A 23,564-nucleotide genomic window follows, 5' to 3' on the forward strand; every position below is an offset into this window, starting at 1 on the left:
TTTCCATTTCTCGCCCTGCACAGTACAATTCAGCTCTAAAGGTTCAATTAGCCATTAACGGGTTAAACCACATGTCTAGCTAAAACCTCAGTGGTGTGTTCAGTGCTTGTTTGTGTTTTTCTACTTTAAACAAAACAACTGCTTGCGTACCTGTCAGTAGCTGAAGTAATACACATATTGGCGCATCTACTGGAAAAATTTGAAACAAAATGAGTAAGGTATGTGGAAATTACAAAGAAAACAGCGTAAATTTAGTTTCAAATTGCGTGTCCCCATAAATTTGATGAGCTGCCTTCCAATGTATTCACCAAAGTTGCCAAACTTTACTAAATTATTATGGCTGACAAGTGACAGTGGAATGGTGTTAACCAACCATTAACAATTGTTTTAGCATCAAACTTTATAGACTTATCAGTTCATCCACTATTTAAGCCGTGTGAACTATAAGTCTATTAAAGTGTTTCAATTACGTTAAATAGTTCGATTTAAAAATATACAATTTACTCATTTTTTCATATTCCGACCTACGAAGTTTAAAACTTGATAAATAACCCTAAACAACTGTATATCCACTAAAATGAGCATCGCGTGTTAGATATAAAACGAAGTGGCAACGCCATTCTGTTGGAATACCATTCGTGAATGTGGTAACATTTGCAAATGCCACCGACGCTGGAAGTGAGCGACGTTTGCGCATTAATTTCCATCGTGAACTTCCAGCCAACAGTGGAAGTTTTTTTCCATATTGATTAGTTATGTCGCTTTTGTTGTTTACCCATTAATTTTCCTAAAATTGTGTTGAAATTAGAAAATATATAATTAAAAAAAACACGTGAAAACGTTCGAGAACAGTGTATCATACGCGGCTTTTCTATATTTTCCAAGCTGACGACGAACTGCACGATTGGTAAGACAGTCGTGAAGCAACCCCAGATGTCCACTGGAGTGGGAGGCGGAGGAAGCAGCATCACTACTGACCACAGCCGATTATATTTCCTCAATTCGCCATCAACACCGCTTTCCGCGCGCGATCCATTTTTTATCAAGCCGGAATACCTCAATTATGAAAATCCCATGCACCACCTCTACCCTAGTAACAGGGGCTTAATCGACTACAACAACTATACAAGCGCTGCAGTAGCAGCGGCCAGTGGTAGCGGTAGTACATCGACAAACGCAGTTGCAGCTGTCGCCGCCCTTAATTTAGAAAATAATTTCCAGCAACCTCAATCACAACAATCGTCATCTTCGTCATCACAACAACAGCAGCAAACACCCACATCGACGAGTCAAAACCAAACACAGCAAAGTCAACAGCATCCTTTACATCTACACCTCAGCACACCGCCATCGACTCGAGCGCAAAAAGCAGCCCGTCGACGTAGCAACGAATCTGTGGAGGCCCGTCAAAGACGACTAGCACGTAACGCCGCCCGAATGCGAGAAAAGCGAGCCAAAGAAAGTGAGGAAGAATATCGGGTCCGGCTGGCGAAAAATGCGGAAGCGAACCGTGTACGACGTCAGAATGAAAATGAAGTACAAAGAACCCTAAGACTGATGAAAAATGCCGCCAGACAGCGACTGCGGCGCGCTGGTGAGACGCCGGAGGAACGCAAAAAGCGTTTGGCCAAGGCCGCCGAACGCATGCGAGTTGCGCGAGCAAATGCGCCGAAAGTGTATAAGCCTCCACTGGAGGATCGCCTTAAGGGTTACTAAATACGCATATATAAATACTTGTACGTCAACAGGCAGCATCAAATCTATCTCATAATGGACAAAAAGAAGACGTATGGTATTGATGTTATGCACCATGAACCATTATTAATGACGCAACAAACACAACAATAAACGTTAATAAAGAAGTAGCAACACAAAAACTCAGCTGGATAGTAGGAAAAAACAAAAAACAAATATAATGCGAACAAGAATGTTTTGAACAGATGAAAGGATTTAGTCGCACACGCATTGGTTTAAGCTCAGGAAACTTGGCTTTCATTGCGCGATGGTATCATCAAAGGGTGAAGGAGGCAAATTGCAAATTAAGGTCAACTAACGTATGCCCCTCAACCGTATATTTAATTAAGTTTATGAAATAAAGTATTTTTATAATGCATGCATTACATTAATATAAAATAAAATGTAATAATAATAATAATATAACAAAAAAAATTGTAGAAGCGTACATATGTAAATGTAGTCGGTCACACAACAAGCAAACAAACAAACACACATGTACACACACCAATTAGTTCCAAATCCACATAAACACAAATGGACGCATTATTATAACTACAATGTAGCACCTATAGCGTTATATCTAAATCTCCAAAAAGATTATTCTAAGCCCGCTAAAAAGCTCCTTAATTAATAACCCATTTGTGCTGATGCTCTTGACACTTCTGTAATTCACACATAGTTTTAATCCAACAAAAATTAAATTCTGTAATGAGATATTTTAATATTAAAAATGCAATATACATATAGTCAAGTTAAACCCTATGTCTCTTTTCATTCTTAATTAAGTTCTAGTCAAAATTCAAGTTTTATCTCCATTTTTTGATGTAATTAAAGATTATTTTTAAATTATGTAATATGTACACTATACTGGAATAAAGTTGCATCAATCACATTTTTAAAGTACTTGAGGGTTGGATCTCTTTGAAGAAATACGCTTGAACAACCACCAAGGAATCACAATACATGTGTACATATGGGTGGCACATTTCCTTACAATCATTTGCAGCAGGAAAAGCGATCATCTCAATGACTACAATTCCTTTAATTGCATGTAGTCATTTGCCTGTTCCAGATATAGATAATTCTATTGAGTTTCCTTAACATACAATTTTTAACTATCTAATGCAAAATATCTAAAACTATAATGTCTAATCTGTTACCTCTCTTTCAAAAGGTATGCTCATTTAAAAATCTAAATACATATGTACATACGTACATATTTATGCATTTATCTTAAAATTGTAGGCTCATTTACCCAAATTTGCAAATATCTTGTTTGTCTAAAATGTTTACTAGGTAATGGAGATGCCAGGTGTCTTGGATAACCTCCTTTTAGTCCAATTTTATTACAAAATAAGCTTGTAGGTCAGATTATTAAATATAAAATTGTACATATGTACATGAATACATACATATACTGCATATGTATGTAGATATGAGCATGTGTGTACAAAACAGTTTAAGAAAATTCGCTGATCCTCCATGGATATCGAATATATAAGTACATATGTGCATACATACATATGTAATGAAATAAAATATAAAACGGCCAAGCTTTTAAAAATTTAGCTTAGAAAATTCGAAATTATAATATCGGAAAATTGAAAAATTGTGTACATACATACATACAAAAGTATATGTAGGTGCATATTGGGTGTGCGCATGTATCTCACATATGAAAGCGGATTGGTTGATTACGTCGAATATATTTAAGAAAGCGCTACAGCTCGTGGGTACACAAAAAACCACATATGTATGTATCTAGTAATATCCACATATGCGTGCCATACATGTAGATACACATATGTGTACATACTGACGTGTGTGTATCTATATGTTCGCATTCGTAATTCCAGTGAATATGTGACGTTAACTTCACTTTGAATAAAACCCTCAGTAATTCCCTACACACGAAGTAAGCGTCCATTTGCAAAACCGTGTGGTAACACTGCCCTTCCAAACGCTTGAACGAGTTCCCGGTCGAGGGTGTTCGTGTGTCGATGTGTATCTATCCATTGGAATATATGTATGTATATGCTTAAATACTTCCAATATAGAACGGTCAGAAATTGTTATTCTAAACCGAAAACAAAAGTATTGGGTACAATACATTTTACTATGATCATGTAGATCATTTTATGTATTAAATGCTTACAATGATTCTTGATCTATAACTAGAAAAACTAAAATATATTAGCAAAATAAATTGAAATTGAACCAAAATCGGTATAGTTGTGTAAATACCGGATTTGATTATAAATATATTTTACTACCTAAACCCATTTTATTTATGTACTTTAAGCTTTTTAAATTCGACATAATTATAAAAAAATCCTACGTAATTATCTCTTATTAATGGCAAATTATAGGAATTATACTTTTAAAAATTAATAAAATAACTAAAAAATTTTTCTTGGTGTTCTTCCATTTTCCACAAAGCGGCTCGTTCCAATGCTATTTCGTGTATTTACATTTTTTTCGCAAGCCGTTGCTGGTTTTGGCCTCACCGCCTACGGAAATTTTTTGGTTAAATAAAAAATTAAAGTAAAAAATTGTATTGCTGATAAATAACCTTAAGTAACCGTTTCTATAAAACGGAAGTGTTGAAATTTGTGAAAAGTGACTTAATATAGACAAGTATACAAGTTAGCGCAATAATTATACTTAAAAGTTGGTGAAAAGATAAAAGTTTGAGTTATTAAAATAAAACCTTAAATATAAGTAAAAATTAAAAAAATAGCAAAAAGAAATAGTTTAGTGAATGAAAATATGATTATGTCGTAAGTGCATTGGAGGGTCCGAGCTGAAATATGTGAAGAGTCTCATAGAAAATCATGTGAAAAATCGATTGGAAAGTTAGACTGGAAATGTGTGTGAAACAACATCGTTCCAATGAATGGAATATAACGCTGTGAATTGTTTGCTTGAAACTTTTAGTGCAAAATGTCAAAGTTTGACAATCGCCGCCAATAAATGACATCAGTAAGAAAAACTTAGTAAATATTTGCAACAATTGCAAATACGCAAAAGCTATAAAAGAATAAAAACAAAAAGTGAGTGGTGGGCATGAAGGTGCGGAGGTGAGGACCGAAAGCAAATAAATGTGGAAGAGCAAGGTGAAGATTTATACAGACGTTCCCAGTTCCTGAGAGTGACGTTTTCGAAATAATGGAATCAAATCCCAATGGGATAAAAATAGAGCCTACACTTGAACAGCAGCAGCATTCACAGTACGCTACACATCTACTCGCATTGAATGGACACAATGCACGGCTTCTTATTGAGCACCCCTCAACGTTGCTGGTGCCATTGTCACATCAGCAGCAACAGCAGCAGCAGCAACATCAACAACAGCAGCAGCAGCAGCAACAACAACAACAGCATCAATTACATCAGCAACATCAGCAGCAGCATCATTTTCAACAGCATGACCAGCAAATACAACAGCAGCAACTACAGTTAAGTACATTACCAGGTTATCCACAACCACTTTCGCTTAAGCAACAGCCCGCAACAACGCCGGTGCCTGGAGGTGTTACCACAACTCACGGTCCTACATCAGTTACATCGTCAACTTCCTCACGTACAGCGGCACAACGCTGGAACGAAAGTCCTGAAGCCCGCGCCCGTCGTTTGGCACGCAATGCTGAAAGGATGCGTGAAAGGCGTAATCGCGAAAGTGAAGAAGAGTACCGGAAGCGTCTCGCCCGGAATGCTGAAGCAAATCGTCTTCGGCGCCAAAATGAGTCGGATATGGAACGAGCCATGCGCCTGGTGCGCAATGCAGCAAGGCAAAGGCTACGTCGGGCAATGGAAACGCCGGATCAACGGGCAAAACGACTACAAAAGCTTGCTGAACGCATGCGACTTTATCGGGCTAATGAGACACAGGATCAGCGAAAAGTACGTTTGGCAGAAATGGCAGCACGAGCACGTCAACGCATTGCAAACGAGACTCCAGAGCAACGCAAGGAGAGACTGAGGAAGTTAAATGATTACGCAAAAAAGGTCAGAGAAACTAAGAAAAAATCCAAGCAGGAGCAAAGTGAGAATTCGCAGAATTCGAGCCAATTGCAAAGTACTGCTGCCAGTTCCACTAATGAAAATATCAATTTGAACCAGGCAGCCCCGCAATCAACGGTCGCAACAAACAACACCATAGACCAACAACAACCCCAGCAATCCAATGACGAACAACTAGCATCTTATCAACCACAGCAGACGGCGTTAACCAATCCCATAGAGTACTATCAGAATATGTTCATGAGTCCGGCAACATTGAGACCTGCTTTACTTAAACAGGAGCAATTAACACCGCAGCAGCCACAGCAACAACAATCAATGCAGCAAGGACGTTTTACACACCAACAACAGCAACAACAAACAATACTAGATTCAGAATCAAATAGCATGTTCCCTCAACAACTGTACGATAATGACCAGAAACCAGCAACCGCATCTGGTAACGGCACTGCAACAACGTCTTCTAAGTTGCCACAAGCACATGTACCACAGTTCAGCACAATTGCCAGTTCCCTTGAATTCTATCAAAACAAATATATGAAGAAGCAGGAACTACAGGTAAGTATAAACGATACTAAATAGGTGCGAAAATAATCAAATGTACATGAATATCTACTTGTCTGCCCCATTGTTCAACTAAAAACTTAATATTAAAATAACTTAACCTTAATCATAGTGTCTCTTTTCCAAAATTAAGCGTGTAAAGATTCTAAAAATTAAGATTCGTTCAGTAAAATTGTCTCTTTTAAATAAATAAAACAAAATTAACCCGTGAGTTTTTTAACAAATCTAGTTTAAACGAAAAAATATGATAAACAATGGGATTGGGCGCAATATAAATACATGAGTTAATGTATGTAAAATGTGATCACGTATACATATCTACCAAAATGATATACATACGTACATATATGAACATGTGTACTACATCGATGCATGCTATGGCAAATGTAAATGCGAACGGAAAAAAGAATTGTTTGGCCAAAGTCTGGGTTGGTATGTTATTAGCAAAAAATGGACTTAACTGTTAATGAATTTGCTAAAAAAAAATAAGACATATACATGCAGATCTGCAAAAAAAAAGAATTATATGAAAATTTGGAGCCATTTTTATTCAACGACAAATGTTGGCAACTCCTTATTTAAACGTGATTGCGAACGAATGTTGGTATACGCAAAATGGAGAAAATGAATCCGGTTTTAGTGAAAATGATGCTTTTTCTTTTTGTACGTTAACAAGGTTGCCGGACTGTTTTATCATTATGCAGATGTTAGAAGATTGCTCTTTTACAAAATCTATATGGTAAATCATAAATATCATAATTTCGGAAAACCGTTTTAACCACGTAAATATTTTCCAACATATGATCAGTTATTGGGCCAAAGTAAATATGTTGATGTAATTAATGTGTTTGGCCAGGGAAGTTATCAACTATGTGTACTTTTAAATTTGGGACCTAAGAATCTTACGAATTATGGCGTTGACAATATACTGTTTTGCTGATTAAATTTCTGATATTCATACTGTAGAGAACACGGTTTGACTTAAAAAATAAAGGACATGTATTAAAAAAATGATACTATTTTTACATATATAAATACTTTTGATTTATATTTGTTTATTCGCAGCTTAGTACGTTAATTGGAGCCAACAGCGAGTTGACGTGTAAAAATATTAAAGTTCTGAATTAGTAAATTATTGCTTCTAAACAGGGCACAAGGAAATCGTGTGTGAATGTGTCGTGTTTGGTTGGGATCGGTCTGAAATAGTTTTAACCACACATTTGTTTGTATGTTTTCTTTCTAGCCTAAATAAACCAAAAAAATTAATACTTTCTACTACTCAATTACAATCTATTTGTGTATACTTTTTGTGATTTGAAAACACTTATATTAAAATAGTAGATGGTGACCTGATATTTTATTATTTCATTGTTCAATTTACATATATTTTTTACAGTGTGAAATTTTTACTCAAAATATGATTGTTACAATGAACACACTGACTACTGGTAATATTTAATATGTTTGACAAATTTTCGATATGGCAACATTATTATTCCAATGCTAGATACATACCTATTGTGTAAATAAACGTCTTTATCTGGTAGTCGGTTTTTGATACGCTTACATTAGTTCTTTTTTTTTTTGATTTTTCAAAGTTGTAAATTTTTTATAAATATTTCTATTTTTGTCTTGCGACCCTCCGGCGGTATGTGGCAGGCAAATAAATATTCAACATTTGAAAAGGATGTGGGTAGCTATAATAATTTTCAATTGCAGACAAACAATCCAACGAATAACAGCGGGTCTGTTGGTGGCTCCAATTTGCAGAACGATACAAAGGTGATCGTAGCATCCACGTCCAACAGTGAGAATCAGAAATTAAAAAGTTCACATCCTCAAATACAAAACCCTCCCACTCCGCTATATAACCAATTTCCTTATTTAGCTACATTTCCAGCTGCTGCAGCCAACTCGGGATCAACCGTAGTGACTTCACCATCCAGTACGCCCACTCAAGCCACCTACTACCCCATGTATCACAATGGATTTCAACTGACGATTCCACCGAATACAGTGCCGCCACCATTTACACCTGTGCATTTCACCAATAATACAACCAATTCGGGAACATCGCCTACATCTGGACAAGTGGCCCAAGCTGGTGTTGGCGGAGCATATAATTTATTGGCAAATTCATCTATAACTGCTGCTGCGGCGGTCGCAGCTGTTGCTTCAACTGCTACACAACAACAAGCTATACAGGATTTTCCAAAACCGGTCCGCGGTCGCCCTAGAAAGGTTATCTTTTCCAATACAGGTACTGGCAGTAATGCCTCAACTACTAACAACACGGGAGACTCAAAAAACGGCATTTATCTGCTGCCCACAGGAACCACTGAATCGCCTGAGGACGCACTACGGCAACAAAAGGTGAGTGCCTTGCTTGAGCAAGAAATAAACCAAATGCTCGCATCACCACAGCAGACACCGCGCCGCGGACGTGGTCAACAACATTCCTCGCCCACAGGCTCGACCCGGGGTAGCGGGCATAAATATGAAACAGATGAAGACAAACGAAGACGATTGGACAAAATGGCAGCACATCAAAGAGAAGTGAGGGCGAACGAAACACCGGAGCAACGAGCAGTACGTCTGGCTAAATTATGCGAGAGAGCTCGACTGAAACGGGCCGAAATCCGAGCGACCGAATCACCAGATGAACGGAAAGTACGTCTATCCAAACAAGCCGAATATGCACGTATGCGCCGTTTACGGACCCATTCACGTCGTCGCACCGAAGACAGAGCACGCGAACTATATGAAGAACTTAAAAAAGATGTGGATATATCCAGTGACGGCAACGACTCCAACGGGAACACAAAATTACAGCCACAAGATCAGCAACAAGATCTACTTCAGCAACAACAGCAGCAGCAATCACAGCAACTACAACAGCAGATGTTGCACTCAAATGAATCCTCCAACATGGTGAACGCACAACTCCAGCAACAGCAGCAACAACAACAGCAGCGTTTCTTAGCTTTAGCCAACTCGCAAGCGCCTCAACAGCAAGATCAACAACAACAAATGTCAGCCTCTAACAATGCATACGGCAAACCTCCGTGCAAAGAATACAATTCACAGCCTGAGAATAATGATATGCTTAAGATTCTCGAACCTATCATCGTAATGAAAACAAAATAAAGCTAACTAATATATAAACAAATCTAGTAAGTACGCATCAAAAACAATACACAATAGTCTCTATCAATAAAACACAGTTTATGATAAATACACCTTCACTTTTACACGACGATGACAATGACGATTGAAGCCCACGTCTAAAAAAAAAACAAAAAATACTAATAAAAACTTATAACAAATATACACGTGGTAACAAATACTACAATATATCACCGAAATCACGATAAAATGTCGGCAGCAGTTATTCAAGTAAAATTCTTTTTAGAAATTCAATGAAAAATGTAGCAGTAGCAATTGGAATGATAACAATTTGATTAACTATATCCATGAAGGGTATTGCATACATACATATATATTCATATGTAAGTTTATGTTAGTGCAGTATATCATATACTACATACTAAATGAAATAAATATGCAAATTTATATACACTAGTAACACTCAATGTATGTAGAGCTCGTGTAAGCATAATATTAATATTACTGTGTAATAAGTATAATAATGACCATGATAAAGTAAAAGTAAAGAATAAAGTCAATAATTTTTTTAAAGTAGATTAAACACACAAATTGATGTACTTATTTAAATCAAGTTCATCTGTGCCCAGGTAGTATACAGTTGAACCTAAAGTACATACATACATGTGTTAAATATAAGCCTGACGGCCAGTTCTTTTGCGGTAGTCGGAATTACTGATATCTATGCACTTGTATTACCGCAAACTTTCAATAACGGTCGCTGCTATTATTGTCTTGATTTCTGATTAATTTTTCAGGTTAGTTTTTTTTTTATTAAGAACTTGTACATATGTATTTTCTTAAATTATCTACAGCTGTGAGTAAATAATTAAAAAAAATATTCACATTTGATTTTAGCTGGAATTCGATACCTTACACTCAATCGATACGGAGTATTCCGCCGACTCTATAGAATGGTGTCCACACCAGCAATACCAATCCTATTTCGCTTGCGGCACATATCAGCTGGAAGAGAATGCTGGGGAGGAAAGCACTATGCAAACCAGGCGTAAGGGTCGCATATATCTATATAGATTTTGTACTGCAACCAAAAAGCTCACGGAAGTTTGTCGCCTGGAGACAGCTGCCATTCTAGATATGAAGTGGTTAAACGACGAAACGAACGCGAATCCCCTACTTGCAACGGTAAATTCGTTTGGTCAACTAGAAATATACGAGTTTGAAGAAGATGCATTGAAAAGAATCAGCAGTTTGGATATAAATTCTAACTGTGACGATTTGTTGGCATTGTCGCTGGATTGGCGACGTACGGAGAATTCTAGCCAATCAAATCAATTTCAAATATTGGTTTCAGATTCCAAAGGTGGCGTGAGTTTAATCGACTATGCACCAAAGTATGGTCTCAAGCTGGCTAATACTTTTGCTGCTCATGGTTTCGAAGCATGGACATGTGCTTTTGATCGTTGGGGCTTAAATCGTATTTACAGTGGTGGTGATGATATACTTCTGCAAGCTTATGATCTACGAACTTGCTCGCGTATTCTCAGCAACAAATCGCATAACGCTGGCGTTACTTGCATGCTCAGTCATCCCAAACACGAACATTTATTGTTGACTGGCAGTTATGATGAGCATTTGCGTACATTCGATACGCGCTCCATGAAGCATCCCTTGGGAGAACTGAATCTTGGCGGCGGCATATGGCGGCTAAAGTTGGATCCGTTAGAGCGTGATCTCATTTTGGTCGCATGTATGTATCATAACTTCAGTATCGTTCAGCTGAAAAGTGGACATTTGGAGGCACCCACGTTGCTTGGCGAATACTACGAGCATAAGAGCATTTGTTATGGTGCGGACTGGTGTCTTGACGTGTCTGGTGATACAAATTTGTACACAGCAACTTGCTCATTTTACGATCATAAACTCTGTGTGGCCCAAATAGTTGAAGAGCACCACTAACTGTGCGTTAAATAAATGTCTTTGCAATATGTAAACATATTACTGTAAACAGTTACAAAATAACTTGTCTTCATTACAGCTGGGTGATTTTTTGACGGTTACGTTATGAAATTGTAAATCTGGGATTTACTTGTTCTAGCATCTTTTACTGGCCTCAATTAATTATGATAAAATTTTACCATTTTTTATCGATACTTTGCAATAATCTTTGGTTTTCCCCCGATACCAAAAACCATTACAGTCAGTTAGTAAAAATTACCAGCGGTGACTTCCTTTAAGGGCTCAGAGGTTATTGAGAGAATCGATGTATTTTCGCTTTTAGCGGTACTCTTTTTTTTTTAATTAAATAAGTATCTTAAAAAAGCATCCAAAAGCCATGGAATCTGTCGGTAAGTATAGCAGGACTTCAACCATTCTCTCGTTTCCACAAAAGGTAAGGATGAAAAGGATGTGTGAGCAATACAGAACTGAGGGCTAGTTCGCGACAGACAGATACATCTCGTCATTTATACAAACATTTTATAGCCGCCCACATTTTGTTCTGGGTTTTAGCAAATTCGTGGCAAAATTCATATACTATCCTTAGGGCATAAAAAGGCTTTTCAAATGTTTATTTATACACTTTCATTTTATTCAGTTTATTACAAAAATTCTGTTCGATATAATAAGTAGTACTTTAAATAAATATCTTTCTATCGTAAAGTATATTTCATTCAGGATCTTTTTATCACCAATGCAATAATAGAAATCCTGAGTGGAAAAATAACATAAGAATTGTATTCTTTGAATTGTAATACCCTTGTGAGAGGTAAGTCTTAAAGCGTCTATGAATAATATTTAAATGTATAAATGTATGTGTAAAAAGTATAATTTAAAGCTCAGTTTGACTTACACACATTTGCCTGTGTAACCAGTACATAGGCTTAGCAATGAATTCAGCACCACAACGCACTTACCGGCATATTTGTCCATTCTTTATCAGCTCTAGCAATTGCATGAGTATGGGTGAGTCCTGTACAAGTCCGACATCATTTGAATCTAAATTCACGAGACATTTGAAAAAGAGCGAAGTCATTCGTTGATCGTTTGTCTGCAAAATGGTTTGCGCCATTTGATTCAGCACCTTCACACGAAATTTGTATGCAGCAATATCAATGAATTTCTCGATATGTTCACAAAACATAGTCCAATCGGCCTCGAATATAATTTCTAACAACATATCTATGGTTGCTTGTGATCTATCTTGACTGTAAATTAAGATCTGTCGGCATGCATTGATTTTGTTTAGGCCGCAATATTCCAGACTATGAAATATTGTCATCAATAGCTTGTTACCATCATGGTACCGCACACAGTCACGCGCCATATGTAACAATTTTATGCGATTGTTTCGCTCCGAATAGGCACGACAGAACTCGTGCATGTAACGGCGAAAAAGGTTTTCATGATTATAGGCAAATCTATATGCAATATTTAGGTGCACCTCTGAAAATGTAAGCAAAATATCCCCGACAGTTTCCGACTCGCGAAATGTGTGTGAAAATTCACAGTTGCCGAGCTTAAAGCATCGGTCTACTAAGAAAGGCAAACATGTGACACCAAAGGTCCTCGCTATGGCTATTGCCTGCCGACTGGTGTTCCAACCATCACTACTATTAGCAGCTAATTCGCCATTCAGACATGAAATTTGTGTGTTATCATTAACTGTTTTCAAATTCACATCCGCTTCGTTACTAGATAACGGCAATTGCAATATGTCGCTCATAAGCGGTTTGATGGTGTCGAATGAAATTTGTGTGCTGGCAGTAGTTTGAGGCTGGTACGCCGGTTGCTGTTGTGTTAAGGGCGTTACCGCGCACACATTTTGTACTGTGCGTGTGATTTTCTCCAAGTTTACGGGTTTGATGGCATCCCGTTCCGTTTTAATTACTTGTTTATTAAAGGCATTCGTTGGCACTATTACCATGGGTAATGCGCCTGCTGTGGGCACGTTTTCTGCTGGACTAGCGTGTTTCGCCGTTGCGGTCGTCATTGAGATTTTCGGTATTTTGAACTTTTTTAAAATATCACTCGACACGTGTGTTGGGCACTGTGTAGCTTCTACCTTGACAACTGTGCTCTTATCGTCCACCATTTCTTCATTTTCGACATGTACGACCTGCATATTTTCGTGGTTCTCATTCGTGTTAACTGACTTAAAGTCTGCCACAGGAGCAGGATCCATATCGGGACACCGCTCATCATCTGATGAACTAGAAGAGGAAATAGTTGGTATTTGAAAAACATAACCACAAATATTTTAATGTTACATACTTGAAACATGATGTTGCTAGAGATAGCGCATCGTCTTCCATTTCATCGTCAAAATCCAAGCAGTCATCATCCATTTTCAATTCCATCTCCAGAACAGATAAATTGCGATTTGTATCGAGTTGTTTTGCTTTTACATTATCTAACACTCCTTCAATTGCTTGCTTCTGATCTGCTTCTAAGGCGTTGTGATGAGTCGGAACAGCAATCATTTTTTCAATACACACATCTTGTGGACCCTCCAAAGGTACTTCCGCATATTGACCGAAACTTTCATTGCTCTTGCGATGATTTCTTGGCTTTAGATCTTCTACTTCTATGAAGAAATAAATTACACAATTTACTTTAAATAAAAATATTCTCAAAATATTTATATGACAATAAAAAGACTGAGGTTGATCGGACAGTTCGTATCGTAGTGATATGCAAAAATTTTTCGAACTTAACAATTTCTTCGAAATTGCAGGCATGACTTACCAGTTTCTGAAGCACTATATGCGTTTACACTCTTCGGTTTATAGGAAATGTCAGCATCTTCATCCTCCTCACGACAGCTTTCTGTTTCATTACCTATTTCTTCATATACACATATATAACTTAAATTAAAAACAAAAAATATATATATGCTTATAATTTATACTTGTACCAGTTATTTGCGCTTGGGCTGTATTTGATTCTTCCTGCTTACAGCAATCCTTCAGGGATAAGCCGTCTTCTACAATAGATTTGCCTTTCAATATATAAAAAAACTGATTAGAATCTGAAAATTTTAGGAACATACTTTCATAATGTTGGCATCTCACACCTTCGGTGCATTTATTCGTCTGCTCTTTTCCTTCATCACTTTCAATGTTCATATTTGTATCAACATTTCCGGTCGACTTTGTCGGTATTTCCGCTGTTTCCTCTATTATGAAATTACTAACTGTTGAGTGATTGTTGTTAGTAAGCAACGTCAGCGTTGATTTTGCTATTACCTCTGCACTTTCGCAAGCATTGCCGACTACAGAATTTCCTATACCTGAATCATTGCAACTCAAGTCTAAAAAAAAGGAATATTCGGATAAAAATAATTTTGAACGATTTCACTTTTTTACTTACCGTCACTTTTTTGCGATTCGTTGGCATTATTTTCTTCGGTGTATTGTTGTGTTCCAACAGGTTGTTGTGTGCTTTCTGCCACAGTGTTTACGGCGGTGTCCTGATCTTCAATGCTTTCAAGAGCCGTCTCATAATCGTATGTGAATTCTTCGGAATTGCTTTCCAACTGCTGTAGCTGTGGTATTTCTAAATGTACGTTAACGTTATGACTCTGGTGATCTTCTTTTAAATCAATACTTTGATCGACTTTTGTTGACAAATCATAAGCGTCATTCTCTATATTCTCAGTATCTTGTTCGTTAGCGTTAGTTGTTTGGCTGACCTCATTTGGAGCAAAATATTCCCTGATAGTATCTAATTGTGTGGCACCTACCAGTCCATCAAATGAGGATTTTGATTTGTTTACCACAAGCGTTTCTGTGTCCACGAATAGCAAATCACCTGAATCTCCGTGTAATTCATCAATATGACCAATACCACCAACGGTGGAAGAATATTCTGCTTTATTTTCATTATTTTCTGCCACATTTGCTACTTTAGTTTCAGTATTTGAGGCGGTATTTTCCTTAGCAACATAGAGTTCTTCTAACCATTGCCCTTTATCACTGTTTTGACTGCAAGTGGCATCGCAATTACGTTGAGTTAAACTTTCATACACACCGACCTCAGCAGTTTTAGTGTGTTCGTTTGCGTTGGCCGTTTTATTCATTAACCGTTCAATATTTGTTGTAGTATCATTGTCTTTTATTTGATTTAAGGCGTTTTCGCCATTTTTCACAACATTCGAATTTAAATCATTGGCTTTCCTGTTATATTGGGAGTTGTGATTGTTGTTGCATAAAGTAGTCTCGGAAAGAATTTCACCGAGTTCAAAGTTACAAATCGGTAGTGGATTGTTAGCTGTTTCCTTAGCTAGTAATGCTGAAAATTTTTCAAATTGTAAAATACGAATTATTACTTAAATCTATGCTACTCACCACAATCTGTTGAAGTATTTTCTGCTGGCGGAGCTGTCGTAATTGCCTCATTGTTGGTTAGTTGCATAAAAGCATTGATATTATCTTCAAGGTCAATGAGAGGCATGTCTAACGCTGCTCTAAAGGAAACATAGTCATGCTCTCCAAAAACACCTTCCGTCGTTTCATTTAATTTTCCAGCACAATTATTAAAATTTGTTTCCAAAGGCGTTAAGTTATTGTTGTTGTGAACGGACTTTTGAATCAGTTTTGACGATTTTAAAGACAGGTCCAGAGGCATTAGATCCTGATTGTCAATTTCGATGGGTATATTATTAATAGTTGGTGCGGTCTGGCTGTAAGATATTGTAGACTTTTTCGATAAATCCAACAACACATCGGAAACATGCGCTGGCGGAGGAATAATTGCATTGCTTTGTGAGTCCTGTACCAAAACAGGCAAGGTAGCAGGAGCATCAAGAACCCGCGCTATTGCATTCCCAGCATCGCCTACATTGTCTATGTAATTCACCTATATTATTAATAACATTAAAAGATTAATTTGCTACTTTTATCTAATAATAATAAATAACACAAAAATTCACTTTAAATGTTTTTTAACATGGAAAATAAATAATTATGAAGGAAATATCAAATTAATTTAAGGAATATTAGCTAAATAAAAATATGTATGCACAAATTAATACCAGTAATCTAATTCATAATTAATAAAAAAAATTTTACGTGAGTGAACAAAATATGCATATTTATGATTTAACTAACCAACTCTGCCATATTGAATTCTTCTTGACCACCATCAATGTGCGTATTATCGGTTTGTAAAAGACAATTTCCACCATTTTCCCAATTACCTTCAAGATAATATGTGATTGGTTGCTGATCGCTCGAATCCAAGTAATGAGTCGTGGATGTAACCAACTGTTGCGATATTGTGGATGAAGCCGCAGGTGTGACCGATCCTGCCATATTACATGTATTGGAAAAAAGTTCAACATACTTAGCCAAGTCGCTTTTAGCCATTTCCGCATATTCTAGTGAACCTTGTTTCTCAGGTTTGTTTTTCGGTTTTCGACCACGTTTTTTCGGCGGTCCTTTTTCTACATGTGCTGATTTTTTCGATTTTCGTTGGCGTTTTTTCTTCACTAATTGCTCCTTAGAAGATTCAACAGGATCAGGCACATCCGCACTGTAATTACTGCGCTCATTATTATTGATATTATCAAGTAGATTGGTGGCTTGTAAAGTCTCTGCTTCCTGATTTTCGACAAGCACTTGAGATATTAAACGTGATAACATCTCATCTTCTGGCTTTTCAGTGTTTTCGTTAATAGTCTCAATAGTACTTGATGTAGCTACGGGCAAATGAAAATCTTTACATTTATTGCTATTCAGATTTTCTTTCGAGGGCGCATCTTCTATCTGGTGGCTACTATTCGATCGTTTACGCAACAATTCGTCAACTCGACTAGCAAATAATCGTTGAGAAGCATCAAGTTCCCCCAAGTCAATCGAAATTTCCATTTTTTCTGAACCCTTTACAACTTGAGGTATTAATATAGATAACGAAAGGGGCGAATCATCTTTTCGACCACACTGAGATTTACTTACTTCAGACCCATTGTATTGGATAGATGTGGTTCTTCGTTTACGTATTGCCGTACGTCGTGGTCTTTGGGAGCCTAAAAACTCATCACCGCTAGATTCAATAGAAGACATAGCAGGCGGCGAAATTATATGGGAATAATCAAGTACAATGTCCTTACACTTTTCTAACATACTCTTTATATTCGTAAGTGAAGAAACAGCATCTAGTGCAACCAGCTGCACTTCTGGTTGACTTAATTGCAATTGCATAAACAATCTGTTACGTCGTTCCAATTTCAATTCTTCACTGTCGAGTCTTAATTCTGGGTGATACTGGTATAACTGGTCTTCAAGCCGTTCAAGTTCAACGATTTCTGCCATAACTATTGTAAGAAATTTACAACTTTATCTAAATTTCTAGTTTTCCACAATTAATAATCTTTGCGGCTGATCATCACACGTTTATAACGGATTATTAATATAAATGGCGCAAATGACGCGTGAGACTTTCACAACAGAGTTGACATTAACGTTAACCGTTTAACGTGGGAATTATTTCAAATTCTAAATAGATGTCCATAGCTCAAATAGTATATTAAAATAATCGAGAGCTTAAATTATAATTTATGCAGTTTAAATTAATATTAATTATCAAATAGAAATCTTTTAATGCAATTGGCATGGTATGGTATTCCTATAAGGAGGAGAATAACGTTTGGAGTTTTCAAGCCATTCTTGAATATGTTTGGTAACTTGGAGTAAAGTGAAAGGTTGTTATGCATATAAATGAATTAATTTATTATTTGATCGTACAAAATACATGGAAATTTAAAATATAAACCTACATATTCAAATTTTTATTATAATTAATAATCCGTAGGCTCTTGGCAGCTTTGTAATTTTACCAACCGATTACCCCGTTATACGAACGCGTTTCCATTTGCATCCACAACTGACAGTTCTATTGTCAAACTAATAGAAAGATTTTGGTTACATCATTTAGGTTTTGTAGACATCATAATTTTGCTAGAAAAACATTGTGAAAAAGTTTGTTTGAAAAGGCAATATTAATAAAATACTTTGTATTTTATATAAGATTATCTGAGGCAGTCCGGCTCGTGTTAACTGTAGTGAATGAGCGAAAGACGCGCCTAAAATGTCCGAAAACAATCAGGTTAGTTGATTTCTTAATTGCTGTCTCGTACATACTTTTTCGTGTGATGAGTGAGTGCCGCTGATGTCAATCTTGTGTTTTCAATAAAGCTCCAAGTTTGAGACTTTTCCAACGTCGTAGTATGCAAATGAAACATGTGTTGTAGATGTGTGCTTTGACATTTTTTTTACATATTTATTATAAAAAAAAACTAAAACACATGTCATATTTTTAATGCATTTGTATTTACATTCTCACAAATTTGTGTGTTTAGAAAAATAAATAAAATTATTTCACTTTTCTAACTGATAACCTAATCTACTTTGTAATCACGAATGCACTTTTAACAGTCGAAATTATTTACATATGTAGTTATTGTTTCTTCGATAACGATTAGAGTAAGACCAATAAGATTTAGTATGTATTTATAGAACAAATAAGACGCATTACAGCTTAGCACTTATTTTCTTATTAGAATTTTTTTACTTTATACAAAGTTTCCAAAACCATACATTTGTTTACTTAAGTATATCTGGTTAAATATATTGAATTATTTTATTTTGTTTGTCTTGTTTTCAGCCACTTATTAAATGATTATCCACACAACTTGGCTTACACACCATTGCGCACCTTTCATAAAAATATACAAGACACCTTCAGTTTTTCGACTCAAATAATATTGAAGTCTTTCAGTTTTAGAAAAACTGTTTGGTGTTGATAAATTTATAACAATATATTTCAAAAGACTTTGATTTCATTGTTTTGCCAGACTTTTGCGAATAAAACGAGATATTTTATTTCGATAGATATTTTGTTTTCCCGGTCGTACCTTTGTTACACCTACTTGTTTACGTATGTACATATATACCAAATATAACGGCTTGTAAAGTTTTTAAACGTAGAAGGATATCATAGCGTAATTGCATTGTTTATATTAAGAACGTTTTATTTTCGTAATAATGGCGGCATATTTGAATCGCACTATATCGATGGTGACTGGAAATGGCGCCAACGCTAATGCAAACGCCGGCGCAACCACTTCGAACTATAATCCGAATGCTCTGATGGTTGAAAATCGTACCATGCAAAATGACAAATCACCGTTACAGGTCTTCGTAAGAGCTAAGAAGAAGATCAATGACATATACGGCGAGATAGAGGAATATGTTGTCGAAACTACACAGTTTATTAATGGTAAGTGCTGCGCCATGGCTATTGAAAAAAAAACTAATTAATAAACAAAAAATGTTTAGCTCTGCACGCAGAAGCTGAAATTGTGGACAAGGCGGAACGTGAACTTTTCGAGAGTTATGTACATAAAGTGGCCGCGATACGTGAGGTACTCACAAGGGATCACATGAAGGTCGCTTTTTTCGGGCGCACATCGAATGGCAAGAGTTCCGTGATTAATGCTATGTTGCGTGAAAAAATTCTACCCAGTGGCATCGGTCATACAACAAACTGTTTTTGCCAAGTTGAAGGCTGTGATGGCCAGGAAGCTTATTTGATGAAGGAAGGTTCGGATGAAAAACTTAATGTAGTGGTAAGTTGCAGTTATCTTGTTTGCAATAATTTTTTTGTTTGATAAATCTTACGTTTGTGTCTGCAGAATATCAAGCAATTAGCAAATGCGCTTTGCCAGGAGAAACTTAGCGAAAGTTCATTGGTTCGCATTTTTTGGCCTAGAGAGCGTTGCAGTTTGTTGCGTGACGATGTCGTCTTCGTGGACTCGCCTGGTGTGGATGTATCAGCTAATTTAGATGATTGGATCGATAATCATTGCATTAATGCCGATGTATTTGTGCTTGTATTAAATGCTGAATCAACTATGACACGTGCCGAAAAGCAATTCTTTCACACTGTCTCGCAAAAGCTGTCGAAACCGAATATTTTCATACTGAACAATCGTTGGGATGCATCCGCTAATGAACCAGAGTTCCAAGATTCGGTATGTAGACTGAAATTATATAAATTTAATTTTCTAATATTCATGTAGTTTGTAATTGAGTTTGTAATTTTAACTTTTTTTCGTTAAAATGTGTAAACTGTTAATGTTGACTGCGTAAGCAGGAGCTCGAAAAGGTAAAAGTGTTTGAATGCCTTTGCTAGCTTTTATAAAACCATATATATATAGTATATACATAAATACACTCGGCTCAGTATATAATCGAAATATCTCACTGAAATTTTGTAAATTAATCATTATGCAATTTGATGTTTTTTTTTTAATAAAAAAAAATCAAAAATTATGTTGAGTCGTAAGCACATTTGTATGACGAGCTTTTTCACATCATTTTTTATTATATGCGCTTATTTTCCTTACTTACGCTTTATCATCACAAATTGTTTACTTAGTTAATATGTAATTTTAGGTTAAGTCGCAGCATACAGAACGTTGCATTGATTTTTTGACGAAAGAACTGAAAGTAAGCAATGAAAAGGAAGCAGCCGAACGCGTATTCTTCGTATCAGCACGGGAAACTCTTCAGGTAAATAAATAATTAAAACATTTTTGCACAAACAACTACTGTAAATAATTAACCCACTATAGGCTCGTCTTGAGGAGGCCAAAGGCAATCCACCACATTTGGGCGCCATCGCTGAAGGCTTTCAGGTACGTTACTTCGAGTTCCAAGATTTCGAGCGCAAATTCGAAGAATGCATCTCGCAAAGCGCCGTCAAAACCAAGTTCGAGCAACACAGCTCGCGTGGCAAAAGTCTGTCCGGTGACATGTGCTCTATGCTGGATAACATTCATGAACGTACAACTATATTCAGAAATTTGAAAATGGATCAAAAAACCCTACTTACTGACCGTATACAAGGCACCGAAACGCAAATGATGCAAGTGACCAGAGATATGAAGTTGAAGATACACAATATGGTAGAAGAGGTGGAGCAAAAGGTGTCAAAGGCGCTCAATGAGGAAATTTGGCGTTTGGGTGTACTGATCGATGAATTCAATATGCCATTCCATCCGGAGCCCTTAGTATTGAATATCTACAAGAAGGAACTCAACTCGCATGTCGAATCTGGTTTGGGTTCGAACTTGCGCGCTAGACTCTCCATGGCATTAGCAATGAATGTAGAGGCAGCACAAAGGGAAATGACGGGTAAAAAGTTTGGCGCAACTGCTATATTTCTTAAATTGTACTTATATGTAATTCACTTACAGATCGCATGTATACTTTGGTGCCGAACGAGAAGGTGGTCGTTCAAACGAAAATCGCCACCCGCACACAACCCTTTGAAATGCTATATTCACTTAATTGCCAGAATTTATGTGCAGACTTTCAGGAAGATCTCGAGTTTAAATTCTCTTGGGGCATTACAGCGATGATTCAACGTTTTACTGGTAAAGTCAGGGAACGCAATAAGAAGGGACCGGCGCAACTATTAAATAGGCCAAGCAGTATTGGCGTGAGTAGAATTTATTAAAATTCTTTTGGCCTTAAAGTGTTTGTCTTAAAAAAATTGACTTAATTTTGCAGAATTTATCGCCTTCAACACCAGGCACCGACACGCCGTTATGTCTGATACCACGCCCGGTTGGCGGCATTACACAGGAGCAGCTGTCTGTTATCTCACGCTTCGCATTGGCGTCTGTGGGCTCCCAGGGCACTGTAGGCGGTCTAATTGTGGCTGGAATTGTATGCATTAACAGATTTTCACTTGCTGTACTTATGTAATATAATAATAATATTTTCTATTGACAGATGCTGAAGACAATCGGTTGGCGCGTATTACTCGGTGTTGGTGCGCTTTATGGTTGCATATACTTGTACGAACGCTTGTCGTGGACTAACTCAGCCAAGGAGCGTGCGTTCAAGTCGCAATATGTGCGTCACGCCACCAAAAAGCTAAAAATGATTGTCGATCTCACATCGGCGAATTGCAGTCATCAAGTGCAACAGTAAGCCACTATTTTTATGCGGATAATTGTTTCAATATTTCTAAAAATTTGTGAAATTTCACAGGGAATTGTCTAGCACCTTTGCGCGCCTCTGCCGTTTGGTGGACAATGCCACAACCGACATGAATGACGAACTCAAAAGCCTTGAATCGCAACTCACTGTTCTTGAGTCTAATCAGAAGCAGCTGAAATTGCTGCGCAACAAGGCCAACTATATTCAAAACGAACTGGATATTTTCGAGAACAACTATATTAGGATAAATTAGCTATAAATTTAATTGGAAAAAATAATGCATGCGCTCGACATTTTCAATTTTTCGCATGGGTGTGTAGTGAAATTTAAAGCTATAAAGCAAATAATGTTTGTTTAAGACAATTTACACAATTTATACACTGTTTCAGTAATTCGTGTCAGTTCGTCGGCGTACAAATGTACAATGCTGATTACCTTTTAGATAAATACACTTATTTTGTTGACCTTTCATTAATCATAAAATCATATTTTAACTTTATTCGGCAACTTTCATGTGTATTAATTATGTTGCTCATATTTATATACATTATATTTAAACAATTATGTTTTCTCTTCTACTGTGACCCGAGGTCAACAGCATTTGGCGGTTTGGCAATTTATAAGTAGTTCTTACGATAACTCTTTAAATATGTATTGTTTTTGTTAACAGCAAAATGCTAACACTGAACTATTTTTGTTTAAATGTACATATACTATATTTGATGAAAAATATTTAGCTAAGTGACTGTAACACTCTAATCAAACAGTTTAATAAAATTGAGTAAAAAATTGAAATTAATATAATAATTGCGAAAGATTTTCGGTTTCCGAATTTAAGCTACTTCGTTGTAAATCTAGCTACGGGTGGTTTTGGGTACGATTGAACTTAGTTTTGACGTCATCAACCGAAAGATTCAGGCAACGAGCTGGAAATGCAGTGATTTGCCCCGTCTTAAAGATAAAAATAACTTTCACGTTGAGGTACTCATGCGTTTATAATATTCTGCTAGTTGAGACGGCTTTAAGGGAGGCTTTAATCTATAGCATACTCAGTAATGCCAACCGCCCTCCCTCCATTTTGAGTGCGTTTGTTTTTAATTTTTA

The 23,564-nt window shown here is 36.7% G+C and overlaps 4 protein-coding genes across 15 annotated transcripts; 3 read left to right on the forward strand and 1 right to left on the reverse strand.

Annotated features, from left to right (window-relative positions):
* Nucleotides 1-49: 49 nt before the first annotated feature.
* On the forward strand, nt 50-11,458 carry LOC105224930 (diphthine methyltransferase). 8 transcript variants are annotated; one of them, XM_049456495.1, is made up of 4 exons: nt 4,205-6,318; nt 8,044-8,131; nt 8,213-8,584; nt 8,657-10,041. In XM_049456495.1, exons 1-4 carry the CDS (start codon nt 4,906-4,908, stop codon nt 9,469-9,471), a joined length of 2,688 nt encoding a protein of 895 aa, XP_049312452.1. In that variant the 5' UTR covers nt 4,205-4,905; the 3' UTR covers nt 9,472-10,041. The 8 variants fall into 8 exon arrangements, with proteins under 8 accessions (XP_011201499.2, XP_049312453.1, XP_049312452.1 ...); XM_049456491.1 differs by having other exon boundaries at nt 8,044-8,584; XM_049456490.1 differs by having other exon boundaries at nt 8,044-8,152; nt 8,213-10,041.
* Nucleotides 702-2,640, forward strand: LOC105224929 (zinc finger protein 821). The gene has a single exon (XM_011203189.4). It carries the CDS (start codon nt 934-936, stop codon nt 1,714-1,716), a length of 783 nt encoding a protein of 260 aa, XP_011201491.1. The 5' UTR covers nt 702-933; the 3' UTR covers nt 1,717-2,640.
* Nucleotides 11,459-12,018: 560 nt separating the features above from the next.
* LOC105224926 (uncharacterized) lies at nt 12,019-18,341 on the reverse strand. 4 transcript variants are annotated; one of them, XM_019989765.3, is made up of 9 exons: nt 17,406-18,293; nt 16,560-17,330; nt 15,798-16,308; nt 14,821-15,741; nt 14,501-14,761; nt 14,366-14,449; nt 14,197-14,295; nt 13,723-14,035; nt 12,019-13,661 (listed from the first exon to the last, which is right to left on the reverse strand). In XM_019989765.3, exons 1-9 carry the CDS (start codon nt 17,760-17,762, stop codon nt 12,362-12,364), a joined length of 4,617 nt encoding a protein of 1,538 aa, XP_019845324.2. In that variant the 5' UTR covers nt 17,763-18,293; the 3' UTR covers nt 12,019-12,361. The 4 variants fall into 4 exon arrangements, with proteins under 4 accessions (XP_019845324.2, XP_019845323.2, XP_011201486.2 ...); XM_019989764.3 differs by having other exon boundaries at nt 16,560-18,341; XM_011203184.4 differs by having other exon boundaries at nt 14,525-14,761; nt 16,560-18,293.
* Nucleotides 18,342-18,366: 25 nt separating this feature from the next.
* On the forward strand, nt 18,367-22,935 carry LOC105224925 (transmembrane GTPase Marf). Of its 2 annotated transcripts, none has more exons than XM_049456498.1 (10): nt 18,367-18,555; nt 19,644-19,728; nt 19,788-20,077; nt 20,144-20,482; nt 20,907-21,023; nt 21,086-21,647; nt 21,710-21,954; nt 22,026-22,184; nt 22,251-22,447; nt 22,512-22,935. In XM_049456498.1, the coding sequence occupies exons 1-10, from the start codon at nt 18,538-18,540 to the stop codon at nt 22,711-22,713; spliced, it is 2,214 nt and encodes a 737-aa protein (XP_049312455.1). In that variant the 5' UTR covers nt 18,367-18,537; the 3' UTR covers nt 22,714-22,935. The 2 variants fall into 2 exon arrangements, with proteins under 2 accessions (XP_049312455.1, XP_011201484.2); XM_011203182.4 differs by having other exon boundaries at nt 18,368-18,555; nt 19,114-19,728.
* Nucleotides 22,936-23,564: the final 629 nt, after the last annotated feature.

This window comes from Bactrocera dorsalis, chromosome 4, assembly GCF_023373825.1.
Source record: "Bactrocera dorsalis isolate Fly_Bdor chromosome 4, ASM2337382v1, whole genome shotgun sequence".
NCBI lineage: Eukaryota > Metazoa > Arthropoda > Insecta > Diptera > Tephritidae > Bactrocera > Bactrocera dorsalis.

Coding starts and splice junctions, on each gene's coding strand:
- LOC105224929 (XM_011203189.4), top strand. CDS start 934: ATGTCCACTGGAGTGGGAGGCGGAGGAAGCAGCATCACTACTGACCAC.
- LOC105224930 (XM_029549674.2), top strand. CDS start 4,906: ATGGAATCAAATCCCAATGGGATAAAAATAGAGCCTACACTTGAACAG. Junction 6,319..8,043: donor TGAAGAAGCAGGAACTACAG/GTAAGTATAAAC, acceptor TTTCAATTGCAG/ACAAACAATCCAACGAATAA.
- LOC105224926 (XM_019989764.3), bottom strand. CDS start 17,762: ATGGCAGAAATCGTTGAACTTGAACGGCTTGAAGACCAGTTATACCAG. Junction 15,742..15,797: donor AAATACTTCAACAGATTGTG/GTGAGTAGCATA, acceptor AAAAATTTTCAG/CATTACTAGCTAAGGAAACA. Junction 14,036..14,196: donor ATATAGTGCTTCAGAAACTG/GTAAGTCATGCC, acceptor ATTTCTTCATAG/AAGTAGAAGATCTAAAGCCA.
- LOC105224925 (XM_011203182.4), top strand. CDS start 19,494: ATGGCGGCATATTTGAATCGCACTATATCGATGGTGACTGGAAATGGC. Junction 20,078..20,143: donor ATGAAAAACTTAATGTAGTG/GTAAGTTGCAGT, acceptor TTGTGTCTGCAG/AATATCAAGCAATTAGCAAA. Junction 22,185..22,250: donor GTCTAATTGTGGCTGGAATT/GTATGCATTAAC, acceptor TTCTATTGACAG/ATGCTGAAGACAATCGGTTG.